The sequence below is a fragment of the Taudactylus pleione genome, unplaced genomic scaffold (genome assembly GCF_031769625.1).
Source record: "Taudactylus pleione unplaced genomic scaffold, aTauple2 ptg000139l, whole genome shotgun sequence".
Taxonomy (NCBI): domain Eukaryota; kingdom Metazoa; phylum Chordata; class Amphibia; order Anura; family Myobatrachidae; genus Taudactylus; species Taudactylus pleione.
Genome location: NW_028284541.1, coordinates 3,497,681 through 3,524,884, shown reverse-complemented (window position 1 = coordinate 3,524,884; position 27,204 = coordinate 3,497,681). Strand labels below are relative to the sequence as shown.

General features: G+C 42.3%; 1 protein-coding gene across 4 annotated transcripts in view; it reads right to left on the bottom strand.

The window, feature by feature from the left end:
- DAAM1 (dishevelled associated activator of morphogenesis 1) overlaps positions 1–27,204 on the bottom strand; it is a 178,080-nt gene that overhangs the window by 48,197 nt on the left and 102,679 nt on the right. For all 4 annotated transcript variants that reach the window (XM_088473710.1, XM_088473713.1, XM_088473712.1 and 1 more), the window contains exons 5-15: positions 15,951–16,045; positions 13,632–13,965; positions 12,147–12,257; positions 11,916–12,019; positions 11,721–11,787; positions 11,510–11,627; positions 8,282–8,420; positions 6,451–6,509; positions 5,059–5,246; positions 2,065–2,370; positions 476–583 (exon numbers count right to left, since the gene is read on the bottom strand). In XM_088473710.1, coding sequence (XP_088329836.1) covers positions 476–583; positions 2,065–2,370; positions 5,059–5,246; positions 6,451–6,509; positions 8,282–8,420; positions 11,510–11,627; positions 11,721–11,787; positions 11,916–12,019; positions 12,147–12,257; positions 13,632–13,965; positions 15,951–16,045 — 1,629 coding nt within the window. The remainder of the gene's footprint in view (positions 1–475; positions 584–2,064; positions 2,371–5,058; positions 5,247–6,450; positions 6,510–8,281; positions 8,421–11,509; positions 11,628–11,720; positions 11,788–11,915; positions 12,020–12,146; positions 12,258–13,631; positions 13,966–15,950; positions 16,046–27,204) is intronic.

Here is a 27,204-nt window from a genome sequence, read left to right as displayed (position 1 = left end):
GTCATTGTGATGCTGGAGCTTTGTTCTCTGCGTACGCGATCGCAGACGCTGACTCCCCGCAGCCACCCACAAAACGATCTCTTCTTGTCAATCAATTGCCAGTGAACCCTCACAGCAAGCGCAATTTATTCGCAGCACGTGCGCAATGCGGCTGTGACGCATGCGCAAACCAATAATCGCTCAACTGCGTGAACATCTGAATAGCGTTCCACTCTAAATCAAGCCCATTGTCATTTATATGGGAAATTATATTGTACTAACACAGGTTTCATAAAATACTAGCAACACCAGTGTTTAATAAACATGAAGGATCAGTAACTAAATCGAAGTATAATAATTGTCAAAGCGTCTTTGTCGGAATTAGTTTCCACATCTGATCTACTGGTGCTGCATGGATGAAAGAACCATTGCATTTAGTCACCAAATGCAACCAATGTACTATTTCTGACTCCTGTACTACAAAACGGAGTATTACCTGCTGTCTTTGGTATGCAGAGAATGTTCGCTCAATATCTTCAAGATCTAATATTTTAAAAACGTTGCTGTCGTCAATATCAACCCACAGGGTTCCATTCAACTTGTTCTAGGGAAATATATATGTACATTTTAGTAGACAGAAATACACCATCATTCTTCTACTGGCAGATTTTTATTCATGGCAGATACAGTTTATAGAGAAACTTCCTAAAATACAGACCTCAAAATCAGGGAATATTGCACATTTGCCGAAAATAATTTAGACACCCATTAGTCATTTTATAATTGGATAATGTATTATTACTAATTTTTTTTTCTTCCTATAGTTGAATCAGTGTGTAGCGAGTGTTTAGTTTTCCTCTGTGTGACTGTGCGTGTATACTTGTGTTCATTTACAATAGATGCATCTGATATAAAACACTATGGGGGGAGATGTACTAAGCTCTAGAGTGTGATAATCTACCAGCCAATCAGCTCCTAACTGTGATCTTACAGGCTGCGTTTATAAAATGATAGTTAGGAGCTGATTGGTAGGTACTTTATCACTCTCCACTTTATCACTTTCCAGAGCTTAGTACATCTGACCCTATATACCTAAATTAATGTTAATATAATAATTAGCATACTCTCATTCTGTAATTTTCTGTATAAAAGCACTGGATCTATATGGCTTTATATAGCTAGCGTCCTCCACTGTGATCTCTATTCCCCTTACAGTTTTACAGTACCGGGTGCATAGTATAGTGCAGTGGTACCCAAACTGTGCGCCGCGGCACCCTGGGGTGCCTCGGGACACATGCAGGGAGGGGGGCCTCAGGATGGAGGTCCAGCACCAAATCAAATTATTTATTGTCAATGTAATGTAAATATGTGGACAAACAGAAGCACAAACCTGTCCACCACCACATAACTGAACCTAAGGATGACAGGTAAGCACACTTTATTTTCTGAATTTCTCGATAACAAATTTTGGCTTAGGGGTGCCTTGAAAACAGTGCTGATACTCTAGGGCGCCCTGATTCAAAAAAGTTTGGGAACCACTGGTATAGTGCATAAAACCATTTTCACAAAGCCTAACAACTTTTTATTGGATTTTAGTAAACGGGCAGTAAAACATTTTTGTTGCTGCAAATCTAGCAGAGGACAAAATAGTTGACAGTATGAGCAAGCACAAGGTTGCATAAAATTGGAAAAAAATAAAAACTGATTTATTTGATTTAAATAGGATTTTTTTGGATTTAAATAGGATTTTTTATTTAAAAATTTTTTGAAGTAAACATTTTACATTTTTAAACATTTACTTAAAAAAAAAATTATAAAAAAAAATTCATCAAATAAATCCGTTTTGATATATATATATATTTTTTTAAAAATCCAATTTTATGCAACCCTGCACCCTTTAAACTGTAGATCAATAACATGTACGCCATATATTATTATTTTTTTTTATATCAATATTTTTTTATTGAGACAAAGGAAAATTTACAATCATGAGGAAATATATGAAAAAACATCATATATAAAGATATGAAAAGTCCATATTATTTAACCAAGATGCAATTCATGAAAACGTATAGGAGCACTTACCTCTGGCAGTTTAGACCAGTTGAAAGATTTGAGAGGGTTGGTTGGCTGAGGAACATTTTTCTTTTTCAATGATGAACCTAATGGAGCTCCGGGGGTAGCAGCCAAACCTCCTAAAAAGGGCAGGCCAGGGGGAGGGGGTGGGCCGCCAGGCGGGGGAGGTGGTGGCGGCGGTGGAGGAGCCATTCCACCAGGGAGAGGCGGTGGTGGTGGTGGAGGCAGCATATTTCCAGGTGGCAAGGATATTGGGCCACCGGGTGCCCCTGGCGGGAGAGGGGGACCTCCAGGAACGGGGGCACAGACTGCCCTCTAAGATATAAAAAAGGAGAAAGGAGAATTAGTTAGTCTATTCTGCGCGCTCACACACATACATATTTTTATACACACACACACAACTTATTTATATACTGTCAATATACACTGCAGTTGGGCACACACACACTGATAGAACAAGATGTGTTATTAAACAGACTACTGGGTAAGAGCACCCTGCTTACAAGCTTTAGGTAACTAGAAGTTTCATACATGAAAATTAGGGCCACATGATACCATTGCCAGACTGCAATGGTGGAGCTACAGTATATGTTGCAGTCACACAATAATGTGAGTTTGGGGTCAGAGATAAGAAAGGACTAGCAATAGCCGATCCAGGAGTTAATGAGTGCATGTATTAAAAGCAGTCCGCGGTACACACTAACAGGGCATGTTTTCCAGGTCTCCTGACAGAATCACAAGTGAAATAATCAGAAGCATCTTTTAAAATGTGTCAGTCTGTAATGAATATACCTGTTCTCCAGCAAGGAGATCTGGAAAACATGCCCTGTTAGTGTGTCCTGAGGAATGCATTTGAGCATTGTGTTAAAGTATACACGCATACAAGAAAAGATTTCAAAACATATACATATACAGTATACACCCACAGCTGTTTGAAAGTTCAGACAACCCTGGTCAAAGTGCTTATGGAGCTGAAGCTCTGAATGGAAAGACGTTAGCACAACCTCTGCAGGGTCCAAAATAAAACATGACCTATTGCGGCACATTTAAAGGCACAATTATTTATTTTAATTTTTTAGACTCGCAGATTGAAATATATAAAAATAAAATGGTTAAGGTGGAAAGTGCAAAAGTTTGGTCACCCACGTCAATCATAACATCGCCTTTGTCAGAGATCAGTTTCCAAATGTCTTGCAATTCTTGCATTAGGAACGGTGTCCCTTCATTTTGAGGCCTTCTTGGATGGTTGACTTGCTGAGGTAGCCAACCTATTTCAGCCTCAGATTCTTCACTGGCTGGGGGACATTAGCTTCTAGAATTTTATTGATATTTAGTGGATTCCATTCTTTCATTGAGACCAGGTTTCCTGTGCCACCGGCGGCCTAAGCGTAGCTGCTCTGCCACCAAATGGTTGGTGCTTTACTCTGAATCCTTTACTTAGTTTTCAACAAATTACATTTTTATGATTGTTGCCTTTTGCGATAAAGTGGTAGGAAAGGTCTCCTTTGGACAACTCTTCCATGCGGATCATTTTTGTGTAGTCAACATTGTAATGAGGGCCTCTGCTCCATGTCAGCTAAACCTTTCTGCAGGCCCTTAGCAGTAATATGTATGTTCTGCTTCCTACTGTACATCTGACAAGTTTATGGGGAGATTCTGCAGAGATTTTTCTGGGTCTTCCTAATATGGTCTTGATTTCAATCTTTCCTCTAGACTTCAGCTTCTTAATGATGTTTCTGACAATGAAAATTCCAAGCTTGAAGGTTTAGATATATCTTTCTATAGTCTTCCTCTGCTTGTATCAGTCATTTATCTTTATTTTTAAAAAAAAATTTATTTGTCCCCAGGCAGAGACCATAAGAGATTAGAAATGTTGATATATATATATATATTTATGGAATGTGGAAGTGCGCTCCCGATGATCTGCCTGGACTGACTTAATACTTGTCTACTTCCAGTTAGTGGAAAGCGGATGCGTTCTACCAGCATTCTGGCCGCAAGCACTGCCCCGCCTTCTAGCTGGAATGCACAGGCTGCTTTGGCGTGCGTTCCAGCATGTAAGCTGGTGATCGTGTGGATTACTGGGATCATGGTTGCCGAGGTGGTGGTATTTTATTTCCGCTGGGGTAAGATCGTAATTGATGTGCTGTACATGCATATAATTATGTATTATGATCATTTAGGGAGTTAGTATTAGGTAATGAGGTCATAATTATTCTGGCCCTATTGACACCTGTTTTTGATTGACTGGGTAGGTAAATTTGGGGCCCGGGGGGCATGGTCTTACTTGCTGCTGGTGTTTGGTGCACTGCAGATGCTGCTTATGGTTTGCCGTTGTGCCTCCTGATGAAGGACTGATGGAGTCCAAAAACGTTAGAGAAGAAATCACATCATTTTGTCATGCAATAAGAAATAAATGTCTGCTTTCCATATATAAAGGAACCTGGTGAGTGCCCCTTTTTTTAACTTTCTATATATGGCATCCTCATAGTAGGATGTGGGAGGACACACCAGTTGTTGGAACATTATTGTGCTTTAAAAAGAGGTAACAGTTACCTCTGTACCTTGCAGAGGTTTAGTTAATTTTTTGTCATATAGACAACAATGAAACATGCAATTTACCCACCAGGGATGCCCAAATATTTGCATACAGTTGTGTATCTATGATATAAGCTGCTAGTGTGCCTGTCTAGTACAAGTGCAGTGAGAGCAGGAGGGAGGTCCCACCAAGCTCTCACTGGCTGCTTGACACCTGTACATAGCCTTTCTTCTCCCCTGCAGCGCTGTATACCATAAGAGGTATGTCAATCCAATGCTTTTCAAAGGCTGGAGCAGCAGACAACTGTTATATGAGCACATAGCAATGCAAACCTAAATAACAACCGAAACTCTATACTGGTAGTAGTAGTAATAATAATAAGTAACAAAACTGTGAGGCAGCTCGAGGTGCCCAATGCTGTGTTACAAACCTAATAAATACATAAGAATATAAGGACTCCTTACACTGTTCAGCTCCTGGATCTGTGCTGTGAGCTCCACCACCTGCTGTTTCACTTGCTTGCACTCGCTAGACTCCTTCTCCAGTTTTTCTTTCATTTTATTCAGTGTTTGCATCATCTCTTCTTTCTCCTGAGTCTTGGCATCGCACTCTCGCTCTTTCTTCTCCAGTTTCTGCTGTAGCTCATGGTGCTCTGCAATAGAGACAAGTTAAGAGATCCAGTGAGTATCCTTATCATATTCTTGCCACAATTGGTTATATACAGTATATTATTGTCAATAGATTAAGTGGATTTAAAAGGTGTTTTTTTTTTTCTTTTCATGATCAGAGTAGACTACAGGGATAAAACAGGATTTTAGTATATCCATGGTTGAACACGGCTGCTCTAAAGAAAGGTAAACAAGTGAAGTAGGTGTACTTCACACCAATTTAGTCAATGAATGATCCTCATCATGATCAACAATGTAGATGGCACAGAAAACATAGAAAAAAAAAAAAAAGAAAAAAAATTTTTTTTTTCCCCTTCAGTAACATTTTATATTTTTTGCTCACATTCTCTTTTGGGAACACTACTAACCTTGGGTTATAGAGGGCGCAATGCAGGATTTGGTACTCAAACTGCTACTACTTGTTGGTAATGTAGCTTCTCATCTATATAACCCTTCCTTGATATAGCACCTTAGTTTCTGTATCCCAAGTAGCTCACTCCGGTGAATGCAATTGTCTCGCACAGCTTTGCTGAGTGCATACCCTGGAGACAGCTTTGGGATGTCCACAAGGTTATAGTGTCCTCCAAAGAGGATGGAAGAGAAAATAGGATTTTTCTACGTACCGTTAAATCCTCTTAAATCCAGCTGTTATTCACAGAATACCGAAAATGTGATTTTACAGACTGATGGTGAAGTACCACAGTAATTGGTTCCCAAGTTGCAACTGAAAGATTGTAGGGGGGGATGCATTCTTCAAAAGAGGACAAGTGGAGACGTTTCCCATTGCAACTTGCCCACTTGTCCTCTTAAGAATGTTTGAAACATCTCCCCCAGAGGTCTTCTACTGTAGGTGCAAAGCATTAACTGGCAATATCTGCGGTTAGGTATGATGCAACCATTAAGCTTAAACAGTTCTAGGGTTTGCCAACAATATCCTTATGTAAGCCAGAATAATTTACAGCGGATTAGACAGTCAACTTGGTATGAGCTTACAATAATAACACAATATATATATATATATATATATATTATCTCATAGAAAATAAAAATAATATCCACATATTCTTAGGTACACACTCCTCAGATCACACTCTGACCATACCATCTCCCAGTCACTGCACACTGTACAACGTAAAGATCTCCTGTGGACTTGACGTGACCAAGTACATATACAGCACATGTATTTACCTTTTCTCATCTTCTCAGCTTGCTCCTTCCACTGTTTGACTTCATTCTCATTGACCAGCCTGTGAATATAATGACAGTGTGAACCATTGTGAAATGGAAGGAAGGGAAATGTACTTTTTCCTGCTAATGCAAACTAGACCTAAAGTGCAAGTTACTTTAATTAAAATAACTATTAACATTCCCAAAAATTGGATGTAAATATTTTTAATGAATATATTTCGCTGCGCATCTCGGGCTTCCTGCTCTAACATACTAAAGGACAATGCACACATTATTTTACTCTGAAAGACTGAAACATTGATAACCAATGGTAATAGCCTGTAATCTTCTGCGTAGCAACTGTATAAGAATATTACCCTGTCATTATGGGCAATTAGATTTGTATCCGTAGTTGTATTTTAGATTTAGGGGTATATTTACTGAAGTGAGAGTGTTTAAAAGTGGAGATGTTGCCCATAGCAACTAGGGATGTGCAGGCTCGGATAGGTTCGAGTTTGCACGTGGAGTTCGGATTTATCCCTCCAAAAAAACGGAACTCAGAAAGAGGCAAAACGTCATCTTGCACGGACGAACATCATCATTCCTGGACAAAAGTCCAGGAATGATGATGTTCGTCCGTGCAAGATGACGTTTTGCCTCTTTCTGAGTTCCGTTTTTTTGGAGGGATAAATCCGAACTCCACGTGCAAACTCGAACCTATCCGAGCCTGCACATCCCTAATAGCAACCAATCAGATTCTACTTAACAATTATCAAGCACGTTCTAGAATATAATAACTAGAATCTGATTGGCTGCTATGGGCAACATCTGCACTTCTAAAAAATCTCACTTTAGTAAATTAGTGTCACTTTAACTGATGGGGGAATGCAAAACTGTAGGAAAACCTTAGAAAACTAACCATGTGCAGTCACTACTGGTTTTGAAGATCACTGTAAGATGTCTGAAACGGAATGTGTCTTCTTACTATATAGTGGAGAACACACTGTTCGCTCTTATGATAGCTGGAAAGGCTTCTTTCAATGCCGAAACAGGAAGTTCAGTGTGCATACAAACAATGCCTCCTCCACACATGCACACACTCATAGCCTTAGCTTACCAATGGTGGGTACATAGGGACTGCAACCGCCCATTAAAAACCGCCACCCCCAGTACGTGCACTGGCCTGACATTGGAAGTGCTTTCTGCTAAGCGTACGCTGGACTGGCAGTCCCAGAGGTAGGTGCTATCTCCCTCTAGGACTGCGCCAAGCAGAAAGCACTTCCAGTGTGAAGCCACTGCCCTCATATGCGCAGTCCTCCTCCACTATCTTAATCAGGGCCGTAACTAGGGTGGTGTGACCAGTGCCATGGCACAGGAGGGCAGGGGGCGCTGTTTGGGCCTGTCAATTTTCCTGTTCATTTATAATTCTTACTTGTAGCTTCCTCTTCTTTTATCCCCAGCATCCTGGCCTCCCCTATCTCTTCCCGGGCCCTTCCCCATGAGGCTATGGCCCTTTTTCAGGTGCACTATCTTATGTCCCTATTTAAAAAATGGGGGGGGAGGGGAAGGGGCCAATGCTCTCTGGCACAGGGCACCAAAAAGTCTAGTTGCGGCTCTGATCTTAATTATTTGCAATCTTAATATAGATACAGATTTGTGGACGTAACCAATTGCCACACTGCCATACGTTTATAACTGAATAATCCTAAAGATGGCTGTTGGGAACGCAAGTTTGTTAAAATACAAAACAAAAAAAATCCTGCAACCTTTTTGTGTAAAACTTATACACATGGGTTAATCAGTCTTATGGCTAACAGCAGCACCAGGGTCTGGCGTAAAGAGGCCTCCTTACATTCTAACAACATTTTTGACGTTGAAATTTTCCAGCGGAGAGATGTCTGTATCCTGCCCTTTGTCATTCTGGATTACTATTTGCTGAACTATCCGATCCAGAAGTAGCCAGTAATGCACAGTGTTGCCACTTCTTTTATCTGGAAATACAAAAGGCAGAAGAGAGTCTCATGTACAACTACAATAACTTTTTATGCAGAGGACAAGGGCATAACCTTCAATGCACAAAGTATCTGATACACTATCGTGTTCTTGGGATAAACAATAAAACAACTGTCACCAAGAGTAACTCAAATAAGCTTTCTATTAATAGTTGTGATATAGCAAAAATTTAGTATAGCGAAGAAAGAATGTAAAATAACCAGCCCAGAAGATAGAACAATTGTCAGCTGGGAGCTAGGTTCTATAACGGCGTGATACAAGAATAGTGCCCAAAGCAATGTAAAGACAATATTGCCAACTGTAGCACAGCTGCCTAAGCCGAACATGTTGACAATGTAATAGTAATAAAGCATACAGTATCCACTGTAATTGTTATCAGGTTATCAATGTAGCCAACATTAGGACAACAAGCCAAGTTTTTGAACCCGAATCACTGAACCTCCCTCCCAAAATACATAAAAATGAAAACAGGATTTTTGCGAAGTTCCACAATGTTGGTCTCACATGGGAGAACTTCATACAGGAGTATTAGGCCCATGAAATACGATGCCCACTGCACAGAATCATAGAAGCATGTTATTGAAAGTAGACAGATCATTAAAATCACAATGTATGGCCGGATCTCACCCACTGTCTTCCAAACTGGCCAAAGTGACAATGTGCAAATTTTGTTCTGGCCACAAAGGGAAATGTACCTTTAGAATAGTCTGGCAAATCTGCAGGTGCCAATTTCAATCATATTCCCCACAAACGTAGAAATCTGGGTACCATACAAAAGGTCCAGGGCCAGCTCTAGGGGTGTTCGACTGGTGCAGTCGCACAGAGGAGCCACCCATAGAGGGCGCACCCCTCCCCAACATCCCGATTTTCAGTACTGTCCCACTGTTCCACACCTGGGCCGAAGTGGCCCGCGGGTGGTCAAATTGGGAGGTTGGGTACCCCCACCACCGCAGCTGTGCGGTGGTGCCGCACCCCAGAGCCTGAATGGATGCTGCACGCATGTGCGTGGCATCCATTCAGTGACGAGAGAGGGCTGGGGGAAGCCCAACTAGTGAGGCTCCCTCCAGCCTGACGTTATTTGGAGGCATGCCATGCGGGCACGCCGCCAAATAACGTCATGCTGGGGGCGTGGCCTATGGTAATAAGGCCACGCACCCATTTTCGGTCACAAGGTTTAGCCACGCGCGATGTAAGGGTGCCTTCTCAGGAGCCGGCACAGGGTGCTCCGACCTGTGCAGCCGGCCCTGGAAAGGTCGACAATGATTTGGTCGACATGGAAGAAGGTTGACATGACAAAAGGTCGACAGGGGCAAAAGGTCCACAAATAAATGGTCGACAGATTTATTTTTTTGGGTTAGGGTTAAGCATTTACCAGAGGGTTAGGGTTAGGCACTAGGAGGGACAGGTAGGAGAAGGCACTAGGAGGGACAGTTAGGGGAAGGCACTAGGAGGGACAGTTAGGGGAAGGCACTAGGAGGGACAGTCGGAGGAAGGCACTAGGAGGGACAGTCGGAGGAAGGCACTAGGAGGGACAGTCGGGGGAAGGCACTAGGAGGGACAGTCGGGGGAAGGCACTAGGAGGGACAGTCGGGGGAAGGCACTAGGAGGGACAGTCGGGGGAAGGCACTAGGAGGGACAGTCGGGGGAAGGCACTAGGAGGGACAGTCGGGGGAAGGCACTAGGAGGGACAGTCGGGGGAAGGCACTAGGAGGGACAGTCGGGGGAAGGCACTAGGAGGGACAGTCGGGGGTAGGCACTAGGAGGGACAGTCGGGGGTAGGCACTAGGAGGGACAGTCGGGGGTAGGCACTAGGAGGGACAGTTAGGGGAAGGAAGTAATCCCCAAATGAATATAATTAATCTGCCGTAACTTACTCAATTCTGCCAAACATGAAAGGTAGATTTTGTGTGTCTCTTCCTTTTGTGTTTTCACAAAAACATCAGTGTAAATAAATGAAAAATGCTGAGGGTCCATTTCACACTAGCAAATAATGGTGTAAACCTTTCCCTCAGCGCTGTGAACAATGTGTAATATATACATGCAATATACAACAAAATATATATATATATATATATATATATATATTGTTCAGTGAATTAAGTGACTCCAAAATAACAAAGAAAAAAATCCCAATCCATATGTTTGCAATGCAATCAAACCAGATCACCACACCCAATGTGGGTATAATACCCTTTCCACTTAAAGAGAGCTTCTTTATAGGCCACAAAAAATCCCTCCTGACGATCTTCCCTTATTCTTTTTCTCACCCCACGGTCACATAATTTTAGTAGCCTTTAAGTGGAAGGGTATTATACCCATATTGGAGGGGGAGGGGGAAGGGGGGGGATGTACTAAGCCTTGTAGAGACTGAGAGATAAAGTACCAACCAATCAGCTCCTGTCACTTTACAGGCTGTTTGAAAAATTACAGTTAGGAGCCGATTGGTTGGTATGTTGTCTTTCTCCCAGGCTTAGTACATCTACCCCTGTGTGTTGATCTGGTTGGATTGGATTGCACATATATTGATTGAAATATGTTATGACTTTTTCTTTGTTATTTGGATTCACTTAATTCACAGCGCTGAGTCAAAGGTTTACATGATTTACTACTGATTTATTGGGGGTGTTCAGTGCTACTGCACTTACCTTCCATTAGCTGCAGTGAGTGGGGAGTGCTGATGTCTTACACATACATTTTGGACTGTGTTCATTTTGCACTAGCGTTTTTGAGGAGCAGAACCATGCTTATCTATCCTTACTGCACCTGGTTCTGTTTCTCCCTGTTAGATTGTGAGCATCTGCAAGTGCTCTTTGTTCGGTTTCTATACGTATGTAATATCTGTACACATTTAACCTCACTCCATAATTAGGGGGCAGATTTAATTCCGCGCAAGGGTCCAGTGATCTGCAGATCGTTTCTGTCGTGCGTGCACCTCTATTGGGTGTGAGCTATGACCAGCAGAATTTCCCGCAATGCAATTGCCCACAAGGTTCCAAAGATCATCTAGGTGCAGCTTAGACAAAGTTTAGTCCCCCTAATACTGTAACACAATGGCTCATATACTCACAAGGCATTTGTAGGCAGTGATGAAGTATTGACATAAAGTGTGGATAACATTCTGAGTGTGTTAACCTCTTCCTGATCAATTCAAACATCTGAGTGGCGCTTTTAGTGTCTATGTAAACCTGCATAAATGGGAAATATCAGAGAATAAATGCCAGACACCAGGTCACACTCCCCCCATGCCTACGTGCAATGGCAGAGGTCCGGACACTCACCAGGTCAAACCTTTTGGCAAATTCAAGTTCGTCTTCATTCCGCAGCATCTCAAAAAACTCTAAATGTCTATTCGTAAAGGAAAGAAAAATAAGCATTCGGGTTTATTAATAATATACGCACAAATAGTTTTTTAATGTACAATACAGAACAAAAATGTATAACAGCGTCAAAAAAGTATGACTTGAATGACTTACCTGTCTAGTGTTGAATTGTCATGTTCCCGGAGCTTATCAATAACTGGCTGGATTCCCAACATTAGAAACTCATATCGGAGATGAAGTCTGAAATCCAAACTTTCCTTAAAATAAACAACAATTATGGTAGATCGTCAGTGCTCGGCTCCAGATGACGGGGGTTAGAGTTTGATAAATCGCAGGGGTACATGTCTTTAGTAAAACAAAATAATAGATAAGTACTATCCTTACCACACCAGATCCTTGGCTCAGGACTGCATTAATAAAGGACATGATTGCAGTCTTCAAGCTGACTTCATCGCGGTACCTTCCTGTGCTCCGATCCAGATCATTAATTAGGGTCTAAGAAACATCAAGATAAAAAGGGAAATTTTCTGCAAAATCAAAATAGGCAGAAACTGCACCTGTACCTGTACGGATTCAACATTCAGACCCGGTGCACTCTTCCTCCTGCCATATTCTGTTTACTACATGTTATTTTTGCCCAACACTGTCCAAATATAACAGGTGAAGCTCAAACCTATTAACTTGTACTAGTCAACATCACAGCAGGCGAGATGGCCAAAGTCATTAGCCGAGACGCTGTCACAGGGATCTGGTCAATATCCCAACAGTAGGGATGCTGGCACTTAGAATGCTGGTGCTGGAACCCGACGGTAAGTACTGTGGATAGGGGTTAGGCGCAAGGGGGAGGGTTAGGCACTAGAGGAAGGGCTAAGGTTAGGCACTAAAGGGGGAGTGTTCGGTTTAGGGTGTGGGGAGGTTAGGTTTAGGCACTAGGGAGGGGGGTTAGGATCAGGCACCAGGTAGGGAGGGGTAGGGAAGAGAGATGGTTAGGATACTACCGACAAATGTCGGTATCCTAACCCTGCCGGGATGCAGGCGTCGTGATTCTGAGCACCGGAATCCCTGAGTGCCGGCATCCTGTACCCATCCCCTGTCACACACTTAATTATGATGAAATATATAATAATGTATGGTGACAGACAAACGCCTACAAAAGAATGTACAATATCAGTTACTTTGAAGTCTGCCATTAGGGATACATTTCTCTTTTCAACGCAAATCCCTTCATTTCATATATATATTTATTGTTTTAATAAGATGATTTATATTGGTATATAGTCACACTGTGGTTAACCCTGGTTAATTCTGCAGACACAAATCCATTCTGATAAAATTAAGACCGAATGTCAAATTACATACAATATTGGTACTTTCAATGCTACGACATATGGGTGGCACTGGAATACATCTTGCCCATTGTCATCATGGGGGAGATGTACTAAGCCTTGGGGAGTGATAAAGTACCAACTAATCAGCTCCCAATTGTGAGTTTACAGGCTGTGTTTGAAAAAAATGACAGGAGCTCATTGGTTGGTACTTTATCACTCTCCAAAGCTTAGTACATCTCCACCCCCCCAATAGCCATTAATGTTTGTGCTAATATACTTTTCATACTTCACGTTTAATGCACGTTTCAAACACAAGTACAAGCGCTTATTAACCATTACATGCTAAAAACAAATGTACTTCCTGCGTTGAAACACCAGTATGTAACCAAGCCTAAGGGTAGTTTAAGTTATCTTGTGTCTAGGGCTCACAGTGAATGAATAGGTAGCATTCTCACAAACATTTGTTCAGCTGACAAATTGGCGACCATCGTTTTGTACAGGTGACCGGTGCCCTTATTATAAGAATATTTCTGCAGTCTACCTGGAAGCGTGTCCTCTCGCTGGCGTATCTCTGGTAGTGTAGCATGGCTTCCAGGACTTTTTTGTGTCCGCCAGGGACCAAGCAGACCGCTCCCATTATTTCTAGCACGGCTACTTTCGTCTTGATGTTCTCTGTGGCCAGACTCTGAGCGATGACATTAATGCTCTCTGAATGGGCCAAGACGTGCGCCCTCCCCTGAGAGTTGTTCAACAGTGCCTTAATGCAGCCAATGAGAGAGGTATGTATTTGGGATTCTGCAATATCATAGTCCATACTTTTGAGGAAGTTCAAAATACACGTTAAACCGTCCATCTCAATGAATCGGGTCACAAACCTACAGAAACAAACAGATAATGGATTTCTGATGTATCTATTTGTAAGTGACTGCAAAGAGAATACAAACATAAAAATATGGGGGAGATGTATCAAACATTCTGACAGGGGAATTCAACTAGTCGCGGTAATTTACTGCTGGCTAAATGACCCCCAGGGGCTATCCAAATAGTCCTGGAGTGCTGCCGCCTGCAGCACTCATCAGGGATTTTTTTTTTTGGGACCTCAGTAGGCTCCGAAAAAAATCCCCGATAGTTATCCTGTTTTTGTGGATCGGGCAGTGAATACACACAGGTCAGTGAGCTTATCGTGGTTTCTATGTGTTTTTTAAAGCGCAGTAAACGGGCTCTAATTGAATTGCCCGAAGGTAAAAAAAAAAAATTTGAGAGCCCAGTTTTTTGCACCCAGAAAGTTATCAGAGCTAATTGAATTCCCCCTTAAAGATTGGAGAAGTTGCAAATAGTAGCAACCAATCAGCTTCTACCCATCATTTTATAGAACATACTTGATAAATGCTATCTAGAAACTGATAGGTTGCTGTGAGCAATTTTTCCACTTGTCCACTCTTTAGAACTTTGATACATTTTCCTGAAAGTCTGGTTATGGTCTAGCCCAATGGTTCCCAAACTGTGCGTTGCGGCACCCTGGGGTGCCTGGGGACACTTGCAGGGGTGCCTCAGGTTGGTGGTCCAGCACCAAATAACATTTTTTATGGTCAATGTAATGTAAATATGTGGACAAACAGAAGCACAAACCTGTCCTCCACCACATAACTGACCCTAAGGATGACAGGTCAGCACAATTGACTTCACTTTACTACATTATTTTCTGAATTTCTCAATAACAAACTATTGGCTTAGGGATGCCGTGAAAACAATACTGATACTCTAGGGTGCCATGATTCAAAAAAGTTTGGGAACCACTGGTCTAGCCTTTAGAACAGCATTGTAACAGTGTACAGATCTTACTGAGACTAGTGAGCAGAGTGATGCTGTGAGGAGAGCTATTACATAACTAGCCTTGTTATCAGATATTATAATTTACTATCATCACTTGTTGCAGATTTTTGTATCCACGCTTATTTTCATCCCTTGCCTTACTGCACTAAGGAGTCTATGTACTAAGCCTTGGAGAGAGATAAAGTACAAACCAATCAAGCTCCTGTCATTTTCCAAACCCAGCCCGTAAAATGAGAGGAGCCAATTGGGTGGTACTTTCTCTCTCTCCACGGCTTGATACACCTGGTCCTCATCAGGAGAGAGCTCATAACGAGGCTGAGAGACGCAGGTGTCACAGCTAGCGGTATCTAGGGGACAGCAAGATGCTGAACATTAAATGACATGGATACGTTATCTATAGGACGGTAACTCTGTAGCGGCTATCTTGTTGGAGGAGCCAATAATGATCAGAGGTGAAGATTTTTGCATTTTACAGTATAATTCACTAATGCAAATGTTTATATTCGTATAAACTAATATAAAGATGGGCGCCATTACTGTGGCCATGTCAGACAACAGAATAACCAAATCCATCATTTAGCATAACCAGAAAATCATGTCATTAGGCAGCACCCATTGAGTAATATATATTAATGGGGCCAAGAAGAACTTGAGACATTTAGTACATTGCTTGTTGCACCTGCTTCCACCCTTGTTTAGTATCTTGGGAACACGATGTATTTGTATACCGTTATAACATTGGCAAAAATGGCAAATTAAAGCACCCCAAGCCGGGTTAAGCCTGCAGTACTAACAGTCTTGTTCTGAATGCATAGTAATCTCCCCATTTTGATCTTTGTACCCCAATTCCTACCCCTCCCTTTGTTTGCAAAATATCAATAAAGGTTTTTGAAAAAATAAATAAAAAAATAAAAAAATTAGGTAAACATTTTCTTCTATGCCAGGTGCATGTACCTTGTTAATAGGAGTTCAATTAGCATAGCTGCCAGCAAAGTGATATATAAGATATTTTATGAAATATACTCGCCTCATGGGTTTCGTCCTCAGGGCAGTCTTTAAGCTTTCTATGGTTTTGTTCCGTTCTTCCTCATCCTCCTTCTCCATTGCCAGCAATGTTCTCCTCTGTGACATTGGGAAAAGGGGGAGTTAATTGCTTGTTCATTAAGAGATTAATAGTATTGAATTATTTATTGAGTTGCAGAAGAAGAATGTGGGTTTGGGGGGGTGAAAATGTGGTTATGAGACACCTAAAACTGTACGGTGGCTGATTGTCAGACAGAAGGATAATGTTATGTGCCCAGTAAACCATCTGTTGTGAACAGGAGAGCAGACACTGATTAAAATCATTTGGATATATATTGTTATTCACGGAGGGAGAAATGTTTAGTTTTCATTGGCATAGTCAGATCTTTCTGGGACCTGAATTAAATGTTTCCATCTCCACTTCCCCCTATCACCCCCCAAAATTCCAGTTTGGTTTCAGGGTAGCACAGGACATTTCTATGATCAGTACAGTGCATTCTGATACTATAGCACCCAGCACGGGACCCTTCCCACTCCCAGATGGTCATGGCAGTAACACTTTCAATGGTAATTAAGCTTAACTGCCTTTGCTTTGGTATATAAATGAATACATATTTCAATAATTGAAACATTGTTTAATACTGGTATGACAGGATTGCCAAAAATCTGTGATTTACTATCCTGGATAATAGGTTTCTGCACAGAAGATATCTTCGCTGTAGTTGGCACTAGTTTTACTATTAGACTATTAGTCAACTGTACATATTTATATACATTTGTTTCAGATGGAATAAAAAAAAAGAGTGGCTACAGCAGCCCATATTCTCCTTGAACAGGATTCTCAGGGATACATCTTTAGCTGCCCAAACAGATTACATAAGAAGGCCACATTTCCATCTCATGCACTTATGTTCTTGTATTATGTTTTTGCACATTCGGTACTATGTTTGCTCTATACATTCCCTTTTATGACGGATATCTTGATTTTATTGCATATAAAATGCTTCACCAATGTTTTTTAAATGTTGTTTTACCGCTACAGTTTTTGCCCCATGCTCTGTTTTGCAACCATATGGTGCCTTAGAATACTAGATTAATGACCTAAAATATGGCTCTTAGTAACATTTCCTTTTTTTTAGTTTTTTTTTTTTTTAGTTGAGCATATCATAAAAGCTACAAATATAATTATTGTTAGTGATGATGGCACAATGAACAGATAATTCCTACATAACAATATGAAGAAAAAATTATTTTGTACCACAATAATCAAGCTGTAAATAACTCAAACTGTATTTCCAATACATATAGGTATAGAGAAAAAAAACCCAGTATTTATATTTATGTAACTATAATACTATAATAAAAAAGGAGAAAACAGTCTTCTGTGGGGGCAATTCAATTGTTTAGCCGGCCCCTATTTTTATTTTTAAGTCGCCCGGCGGATCAATTCAATTGTTGCTCTGTCTGAGCACAAAAGCCACCAGCGCCGGCATTTCTGCGCTCACCCTCAGGAGGGTGCAAGCAAAAATGAGCGAGAAACCTGTGGTAAGGGCATCCTAACTAGAACTTTAGACGGGATTTGGCAGCGTGAAGAGGTCAATAATAAATGAGCGCCCAGAATAATTGAATTGAAAAACTGTCCGCTCATTAATTATCGCCGCCCATGCAGCAAGTGAATCGCCCCCTTTGAGTCGGCTTCTCTTTTTTTCCCCTTATCATGAATAGCAGAAAAATAAAATCTAAAAAATAAAATAAACTAATAATAAACAGAAAAACGGGAAGAGGGAGGAGGGAGGGGGGAATAATGTGGTCTTCCAAGAGAGCGGTACCCATCCCACACAAAAAAAAACATCAAGTCACTTATACTTGAATAGGGTCATCTTCTAACAATGTACTAAGCTTCGAAGAGAGATAAAGTGGTTGGAAATAAAGTACCAACCAATCAGCTCCTAACCATCACTTTACAGACTGCGTTTGATAAATGACAGTTAGGAGCTGATTGGTTGGTACTTTATCTCCATCCACTTTCTCTCTCTCTCCAAGGCTTAGTACATAGGACCCAATATCCTGGTTTCATACCAAACCATGTATCGAAAGCAAGTTTTAAAACTTGCAATTGTGTGGCAGTTGGTAGAGTATCCACATAACTTTTCCATAATTAAAATGGTCTCTAACCCTAGTCTCCTTATTGTGCGAGGCCTCCAGCCAATCCATCCTAAATAAGAAAAACAGCTTCTCCTAAAAAAACAAAAGGATAAACTTGGAGGTGTTGGGATGAAGCCAGTGTTGAAATATTGTTTTTTTTAAATTTTTGTGCCAGTTTAGATAATAAATTGAAGCTTCCTACTAGCCTCGGTATATCTAGATCTCGGAGGCGTAACTCCAAAGATGACCCACTCAGGTATCAGTGGGAAATAATTAAGAAGGTGGTCAATAGCAAAGGCTTTAATTTACACCCAAAACCTTTGAATTAATGGTCAATCCCACAGACAATGGTAAAGTGACGCATTCACACAGGCACATTTAGGACAGGATGAATTATGTTATAATCCCATCAAATTACGCCTAGAAGGGGATAAATAACCTATATAGAAAAAGTGAGAATGCATTTCTTTATACATAGCTGCTGGTAGGGTTTTGTTTGTGTAAAGCAATTGAGTCACTAGTGTATTTTCATCTAAATGGGGAAATTGAGAAACACATTGGTGAATACCAGTACACCCACCATTGTCACAATTAGGTACACACAAAGTAATATAAAAATATCTATATAAATATGAAATATCTTTAGATAGAACAGTGTCACTTTGGAATATCAAGTCCAAGGTATTAGACATATCTTAGAATGTAAGCTCTCATGAGCAGGGACCTCTTCCCTCATGTGCTTCTCTTTACATTTTCTTCTACTCTCTACTCCCCATTAGGGCACCTAACACGGGACCGCCAACTCCCGGCAGCTTATTGTGAGTGCTTTAATCACTATTTCAGCAATGTATATAAGTTGTGTCCCTGTCCTGCACTGTAATGTACTGTAAGTTACTTGTTTCTTGTTCACTTATTAGTTCTATGTACTATGTAAGGCGCTGCGGAACACTTGTGGCGCCATATAAATAAAGGATAATAATAATAATAATAATATCTCGAGTAGATAATGAAGCCAGAACTGTCGAAGTGTAGTGTTGGAAAGGGAAATGGGAATTCGCCTCTGAGATAGAGGTTTTTATGGTTTTTGTATTAGATAAGTGACCAATAGTTCAAAGACCGTCCCTGGCTCAAGAGTTAAAGGGAAAGTTAGCCCCACTAGTTTGAAACTCCGGGTTTGCTACAAGGAAAGACAGATAGAATGATGGCTATTATGGTGCCATGCTGTGCAAACCTATTGTGGACCAACAACCAATTAATTCTCAATAGTATTTTTTTTTTGACCCACGCTAATATAATATATATATATATATATATAATATATATACACACACACACACACACACACACGTATGTGTAACAGCGTTCCCATGACCGCCGGCCGGAGACTGGTGACATCAATCACTTCCGGTGAGCTTGGGGATGCCAATCCCGAAAATGAGGGAACCGGAACTCAGACTGTCGTGGTTGCGGAGACTGCGGGGAGTGTAATGGAGGTAAGAGCATTTAAGTTGCTCACTTATGTATTTCACACTTATGTATGTATCCTGACGACAGGGACTCGATCTCTGAAACGTTGACTGCTTAAGCACTGGAGTTTATTCACTCTTAAAAAAAAGTCTCTGAGTGCCGCCTTACCTTTGAGATAGATGATATATTAAAAAAAAAAATTACGCACATATATACACACAGTGTATGACATTCGTAATTTGCAGACCGTAGTACAGTACATATACAATATATATTATAGTGCCATTAGCATCGGTACTGATACTACCATGACAGCCGCTTTGATGCGGAGACATCATGCCAAAAAAAGTAATAAAAACTTTACAGCAAACTTCATATTGACTGGAAAATAAACCTCAAGTGCAGTAACGAGGAAAACACAAATACACTAAGTGCTGGAATATTGCACATTTTAGAACCTGTGCATAAATGTATAAATAAATAAAAGACAAACCAAGCAACCAAAAGGTGATGTACGATTGCAAAATAAATAAATAAAACGATATATCGCTGAAACGCAGCCCTCAACATCTGAATTGAACAAGAAGGGGGGGGAACAAACAAACAAAAAAAAAACGGTTGGGTTGATTCTATTGTACGAGAAGACATGCCCCGTGGTAATACGTGAGGACAGCTGTCAGCAGTGGTACAAAGCAATCCTGTGCCCTGCAGGGATAGCTGCCTAGTGATGTCATTTATTCCATCACTCCCTTGCAAAATTCAACAAAGAGAACACAGAAGAGGGAGGTTTTAATCTCTCTAATATGCAGCTGCTTCATGTAAAATGTATAGATAGTCTAATAGCCGTTTGCCCGTTAGCTGTAGAACAATCAATACATTCTGAGCTGCTGGCACTGCATTGTTAGTAATGGGAAATATACTTTATACATCAGTAGTGTTATTGCCACATTATATTTCTCTAAATGTTTAGTTAAGTTATATGGATATACTTTATACTACTTAAAAGAGCCATTTCCTTTTGCCTTTCTTCTTTTCTTCTCTGCAACTTGAGTAATGCACATTACGGTCATCATTATGTGCTTGAAAATAGCTGCAGCCTTACGCCAGCATTTAGACTTAGCCGCTTCTACGCGGCTGCACAGCCCTTATGCATAGGTTTGGGAGAGAAGCCGCCATTATCAGCACAGGTTTGCCCCTGTCCTATCCTGGGTCTAGGAAATTGCCTGAAATCGCCAGAACTTTGCATACACTTACCTCTGGACGTAATTCTGGGGATGTAGTTAGGAAGCCGGCAGTCGAAATGCCGACCGCCGGCTTCCCGACTGTGAAGTCTCGGCATGGGACTAATGATAGGCATCTAGATACCGACGCCTATTATCAGCCCCATGCCGAAATCCCGACGCCCGGCATACCGATCGTAGGTAAGCCGGGCGTCGGGAGCACTTAGCCGCGGGGAGGGAAGGTTTAAGATAAGGGACTTCCGGGGGGACATATGGTTAGGCATCCCCACCCCCCGGGAGGGTTAGGTACAGTCTAGGGGAAGGGGGGTTAGGGCCAGGCACCCCCGGGACGGTTAAGTATAGGGTGCCGAGAGGGTGAGTTAGGTTTAAGCATCTCTGAGAGAGATTAGGCACCCCTAAGGGAGGGTTGGGGGGGGGGGGACAGTGGGGAGGGTTAGGGGTGTCACTTACCTCAGTCGGGACCTTCAGCTGCCAGTCTTCCAGAGTCGGTATTTCATCCGCCGGATTTAGGTCTGGCGGTGATTCATACAGATTCCAATTCTGGCTACATGCCGGCGGCAAACATATGCTAACTGCAAACACACCTTTGCATCCCACTTACACTCAATTAGCCGCAAGGGGAGATCTGTGCTACAACAGCTCCACAGATCTGTGCCGAGATGCGAATGTTCGTCCTTGGACAGACTCAGTCATATGCGCAGTGGGAAAAATAGATGCTGGTGCTTTGCCTGCGAATCTGAATCAGGCCCAAATTGTGTAGGTATAATAATTATTATTCTTCTTTATTTATATGGCGCCACAAGGGGTCTGCAGCACATCACAAAGTACATAGACAGAAACACCATGAACAAAAACAAGAACAAAGACACTTACAGTACAGAACATTGCGGCATCAGCAGTCATAATACCAGGCTTGCCTACCCTCCCGATTTGGTCGGGAGCCGCTCCCAACCCCCCGGAAAGGCAGGCAAGCCTCCCGGTTGCCGCCTGACCCCCCCCCCAACTACTACAAGAAACCCCCGCAGTGGGGGGCCCAATGACACGAATCGCATCATCGTGGCTCCGCCCCCTGCTTCACAATGCCAATATTTTCGGAATTGTGAAGAGGGGGCGGAGCCACGATGAGGCGATTGTGTGGCTCCGCCTCCAAAACCGCATCATCACCCGGCCACGCCCACCACTGTGCACAGACATTCAGCTCCCTCCCGGAAGGAGGGAACTGAATGTCGGCATGTATGCATAATACCCAAGGGAAAGGTGCCATTGTATGCTGTGGGGAGGAGATGATGGTATAAGTGAGGGAAGGCAAAGCACATGTGGGAAAGGGCTCTGCTCGTGAGAGCTTACAGTCTACAGGGGAGGGGCAGGTAGACACGGGTGACACAGGGGGGAGAGACAATGAGCAAGGAGTATGGGGCAGTGGGTTTGGATGAGAGCTGGGAGGCTTTGATAAAGAAGTGGGTCTTAAGAGCCCGTTTGAGTCTGATAGGGAGAGAGTTCCAGAGGAAAGGAGCAGCATGGTCAAAGTCGTGGAGGCCAGAGTGGAAGGAAGTAATCAGTTGGGTGGAAAGGCGACATTCATTTGTGGACCGAAGTAGGTGGGCGTGGAATGGGAGATAAGGTCCGAGATGTAAATGGGAGAGGATTGGGTCAGGGCATTGTATGTAAGAGTGAGGAGTTTGATTTGGGTTCTGAAGGGACAGGGAGCCAGTGTAGGGCTTTTAGGAGAGGGAAGGCTATCAACAGATCATGAAATTGCGGTAGCCCAACAAGGAATTCCATTTTTGAGAAGCAGACAACATATCACATCAATTGTGATATCCTGATGCCAGGATAGGAGACCAAAATCACCAATTGTCCCTTGGGTTCCGTACCATACCCTGATATGCACATTCATACACATTGCGCCCACACATCTCAAAGGATTAATTATGGGCCTAAAGCTGGATACACACCTGGGCGATGGGCCAAGCGATCCAACGATGTGGGAAGTGGTATGCACAAACGATATTGTGCATACACACTTACCAGTACGCCATCCAACATGTCAGGCCACAGGAACAAGTAGTGACGTCATTATGGGCGGTCCCTGGGTCAGCATATGGGTTGGTTGGCGGGTCGGCCAGACAGACAGCCAGACGTACAGGTATATCTGCAAGGTATATCGGCATCGGCTGTGCTGCAGAACCGACCTGAGATGTCGGTGAACAATGTCGGTCACAGACATATCGCCTCTACACACGGACAGATGGGCTATGTGATATGTTGTTCGTTCAGTCAACAAACTACTTATCACATAGCGTTTACCCAGCATTAGAATGCTGCAAGGTGCCTTTATGGATTTCTCCAACTTGATGTTGTGATCCAGCCACTCACAAGTTACACAAGCTCTACATCCGTACAGTTCATTTCTTCCCTCTGACTCAAATGTGTCACTGTTCACAAATGGCACAGTGGAGCTTTGTGTGTGCACTTTGCTTTATCTCGGCGCATTGAATGGGTGTCAATGATAACATTTATAAGGAGGGTGTGAGGGCCATGCCATGGTAGCACAGCACAGCTGTCAGGGTATTCTGCCACGCGCATACTTCAGATAGAATGAATATCTCCTCACATCTCTCTAGATAATCAGGACAAAAAGGCCATCTCATGAAGGCAGCAGTTGTTACACCCTCCCGTGTCCAAGGATATTATGTAGGGGTTTGCTATGGACAGCTGAAAACACTCTTGATTAAAAGTCAATGGAGACTGACATGGGCTGAATAGATGTCACAGTGTAGCAAAGATAAGCTGTGCAATTACTACATTTCCAGGATAATTTGCCCATCAGATGGAGCCTATATTTAATATTTGATGTTAAGCTGAGAAAACAATATTGGTCCTATCAGGGTTGCACAAAAAAAAAAAACCCACTGATTTATTTGATTTAAATAGGATTTACTACTACATTTTTTTTTTTAAATAAACGTTTAAAAAATGTAAAACGTTTACTTAAAAAATTTTTTAATAAAAAATCCTATTTAAAAAAAAAAACTGATTTAAATAAAATAAATCCATTTTTTTTTGTTTTGTTTTTTTTTAAATCCAATTTTATGCAACCCTGGGTCCTTTGCATTCTAATAATATCCTACATCCCTATATTTGTCATTTCACCACTAGATATTAGTGGAAACATTTTTTAAGTTTTGTATTCATTTATTTTTTTAAGGTATTTTGCGTTCTAAAACAGTAGTCGCTATGCATCATATTATTATAGAATTCAGCGGTCCATGTTGCCCAAAATCTTTTGCTGCACAAAAAAAGAATTGTCTTCAGGCACTGGGAAATTAAAAGTGCAGGTCAATTAGATAAACAATGGGAGCTAGTGCCCTGTGTCCAGCAGGCATGAATGATGCCAAAACTGCTCGGAGCCGACTGATAACTAGTCGTGCCAATGCAGCACAAAAGCATAAGGCTTCTCTGGGAGGATGGTCAAGTGAGATAGATGTGAAGGACGGTCATGAGTGCCAGCAGCTGACTGTCTTAAGCTTTATACAATGATTAATTCATCTTTTTTTTCCCGTTAAAAAAAAAATTGTGTGTTCTAATGAAACAGTCATGAGAGGGAACAGGAATGGGTACAAGACAAAGATGAAGCAATTATGGGAGTGGGGTGGAGGGGAAATCAAATATAATTTTGCTACACACATGCATTCTTACAAAAAACAGACCATTAATGTGATTAATGGTAAAAGAGAAGATATTTCTAAGACCGATACTGATGTAAGCTTCGAGTTCTTGTTCTCTATCCCAGTGCTTCTCATGTCCAGTCCTCAGGGCTCCCTAACAGGGCATGTTTTCCAGGTCTCCTCACAGAATCACAAGTGAAATAATTAGAACCATTTGTGGATCTTATGAAATGTGTCAGTCAGTAACAGTGGCGGCTCCTACCCTCTTGGACAAGGGGGGCTGCCCGTGCTGCTGTACAGAGAAAGAGTTGCTGCGCCTGCCAAGTCCACTGTGCATCTCGCAGGCAGCGGGACCATGTGCACAATCACCGGTTTCCTGGGGATTCAGCCAATGCAGTACCTAAAAGCTGGAGGAGTGGCTTCCTATTGGAAGCGCTCTCTGTTAATCGCGGCCTGGATTGATAGTCCTAAGGGAGTACACTCCTGCCCCTGGGACTGCCTGCCCTTCATGTGATTAGCAATGGGAAGCCACTGCCAGTGAAGCCAGTGCACGGACTCCAACTGACTCACTGGGGGTGCTGCAGCTCTAGAACCCCAAGGAAAAATAAGGTCAGCAATGAATACACCTGTGCTCCAGCAAGAATATATGGAAAACATGCTCTGTTAGTGTGCCCTGAGGACTGGATTTGAGAAGCACTGCTGTATCCCAGTGCTTCTCAAACCCAGTACTTGGGACTCACTAACAGTGTAAAAAAAAAGGTGCGTATCCACTAGCAGATAGTGGTCAATCTATCATTATCGGCAGATTGACCAGCACTGTTATGTGCACTGAGGACTGGATATGAGAATCATCTCTGCTTTATAAGTAACATTATATGGAGAGGAAAGAGTTGTGTGACAGATGGTTGGGGTTTCAGAGCTGTCCTGCATGATTTTTACTCAAATGTTAAAAGAAAGTGATCATTCTGCTGAATGTGCTGTGTAAGATAGAATAGGCCTCACAGTGGGACATCTATGGCAGCCAAGTGTTCGGGAAGGTTTTCTATGTGCTATGCAGTTTGCTGGCAATATATTCTAAGCAACAGACTAGCCATACCTTATTGAGAGAAAACAGAGGGTTTTTCTATCAGTCTCCAATACATCACTTTGTGGCATTTAATATATGCCATGTAAATTATTGCATATACTTTAGCATGGCTAATATAGGCCATGTGGGTCAATATACATAGGCTCTTTACATACAGAATGAGGTACTATATACCCAAATGGAAGCTAGTTTAGGGCATTTAAACCAAATGTGAGTCAGGGGTTCCTTTCCCACCAAATGTGAGTCAGGGGTTCCTTTCCCACCAAATGTGAGTCAGGGGTTCCTTTCCCACCAAATGTGAGTCAGGGGTTCCTTTCCCACCAAATGTGAGTCAGGGGTTCCTTTCCCACCAAATGTGAGTCAGGGATTCCTTTCCCACCAAATGTGAGTCAGGGGTTCCTTTCCCACCAAATGTGAGTCAGGGGTTCCTTTCACACCAAATGTGAGTCAGGGGTTCCTTTCACACCAAATGTGAGTCAGGGGTTCCTTTCACACCAAATGTGAGTCAGGGGTTCCTTTCACACCAAATGTGAGTCAGGGGTTCCTTTCACACCAAATGTGAGTCAGGGGTTCCTTTCCCACCAAATGCTAGTCAGGGGTTCCTTTCGCACCAAATGTTAGTCAGGGGTTCCTTTCCCACCACATGTGAGTCAGGGGTTCCTTTCCCACCACATGTGAGTCAGGGGTTCCTTTCCCACCACATGTGAGTCAGGGGTTCCTTTCCCACCACATGTGAGTCAGGGGTTCCTTTCCCACCAAATGTGAGTCAGGGGTTCCTTTTCCACTAAATGTGAGTCAGGGGTTCCTTTCCCATCACATGTGAGTCAGGGGTTCCTTTCGCACCAAATGTTAGTCAGGGGTTCCTTTCCCACCACATGTGAGTCAGGGGTTCCTTTCCCACCACATGTGAGTCAGGGGTTCCTTTCCCACCACATGTGAGTCAGGGGTTCCTTTCCCACCAAATGTGAGTCAGGGGTTCCTTTTCCACCAAATGTGAGTCAGGGGTTCCTTTCCCACCACATGCGAGTCAGGGGTTCCTTTCCCACCACAGATCTCCAGTACTACAAGTGTTTCGAAAAATGACACTTCTCTCTCATCATCACTCCACAGACACAGGCTTTGCTAAAGTAGCCAATAACCTACTCACTATTAAAGCTAAAAGTCACTACTCCATACTAAAGCCGGGTAACACACTGGGCTGATATCGCTACAATTTGGCCAAATCGTAACGACATCGTGCAGTGCGTATGCAGGATAAGCGCGCTCCAGCAGCAGCATGCAAAGTCGTCAGGTTTGATGTGCTGCACATCAAACCTGACGATATGGCATGCGGCCCCATTCATGTTAATGTAGGACGGAACGAGTGATTGTTCCGTCGTTCATAACGTCACTTTGATGTGTATCTGCGGTATGATATGTCGGCCCGGCATACATCGTCCAGTGTGTACCCAGCCTTATTCTACTTGAGTGCAGCAGATCTGTTTTTTGAAAGGGCCCCAGATTGCAGGCTCTCCTAAATCTGTTCCTCTTTCTATTACTGTGAATAACATTCCAAACTCTTGCATTCCCCAAGCCGGCTAGGAATAATCTTAGCCACTCCACTCCCAGTTACTTCTCACATTCATGCTTTAACAACTGTCTGCCTTCAAC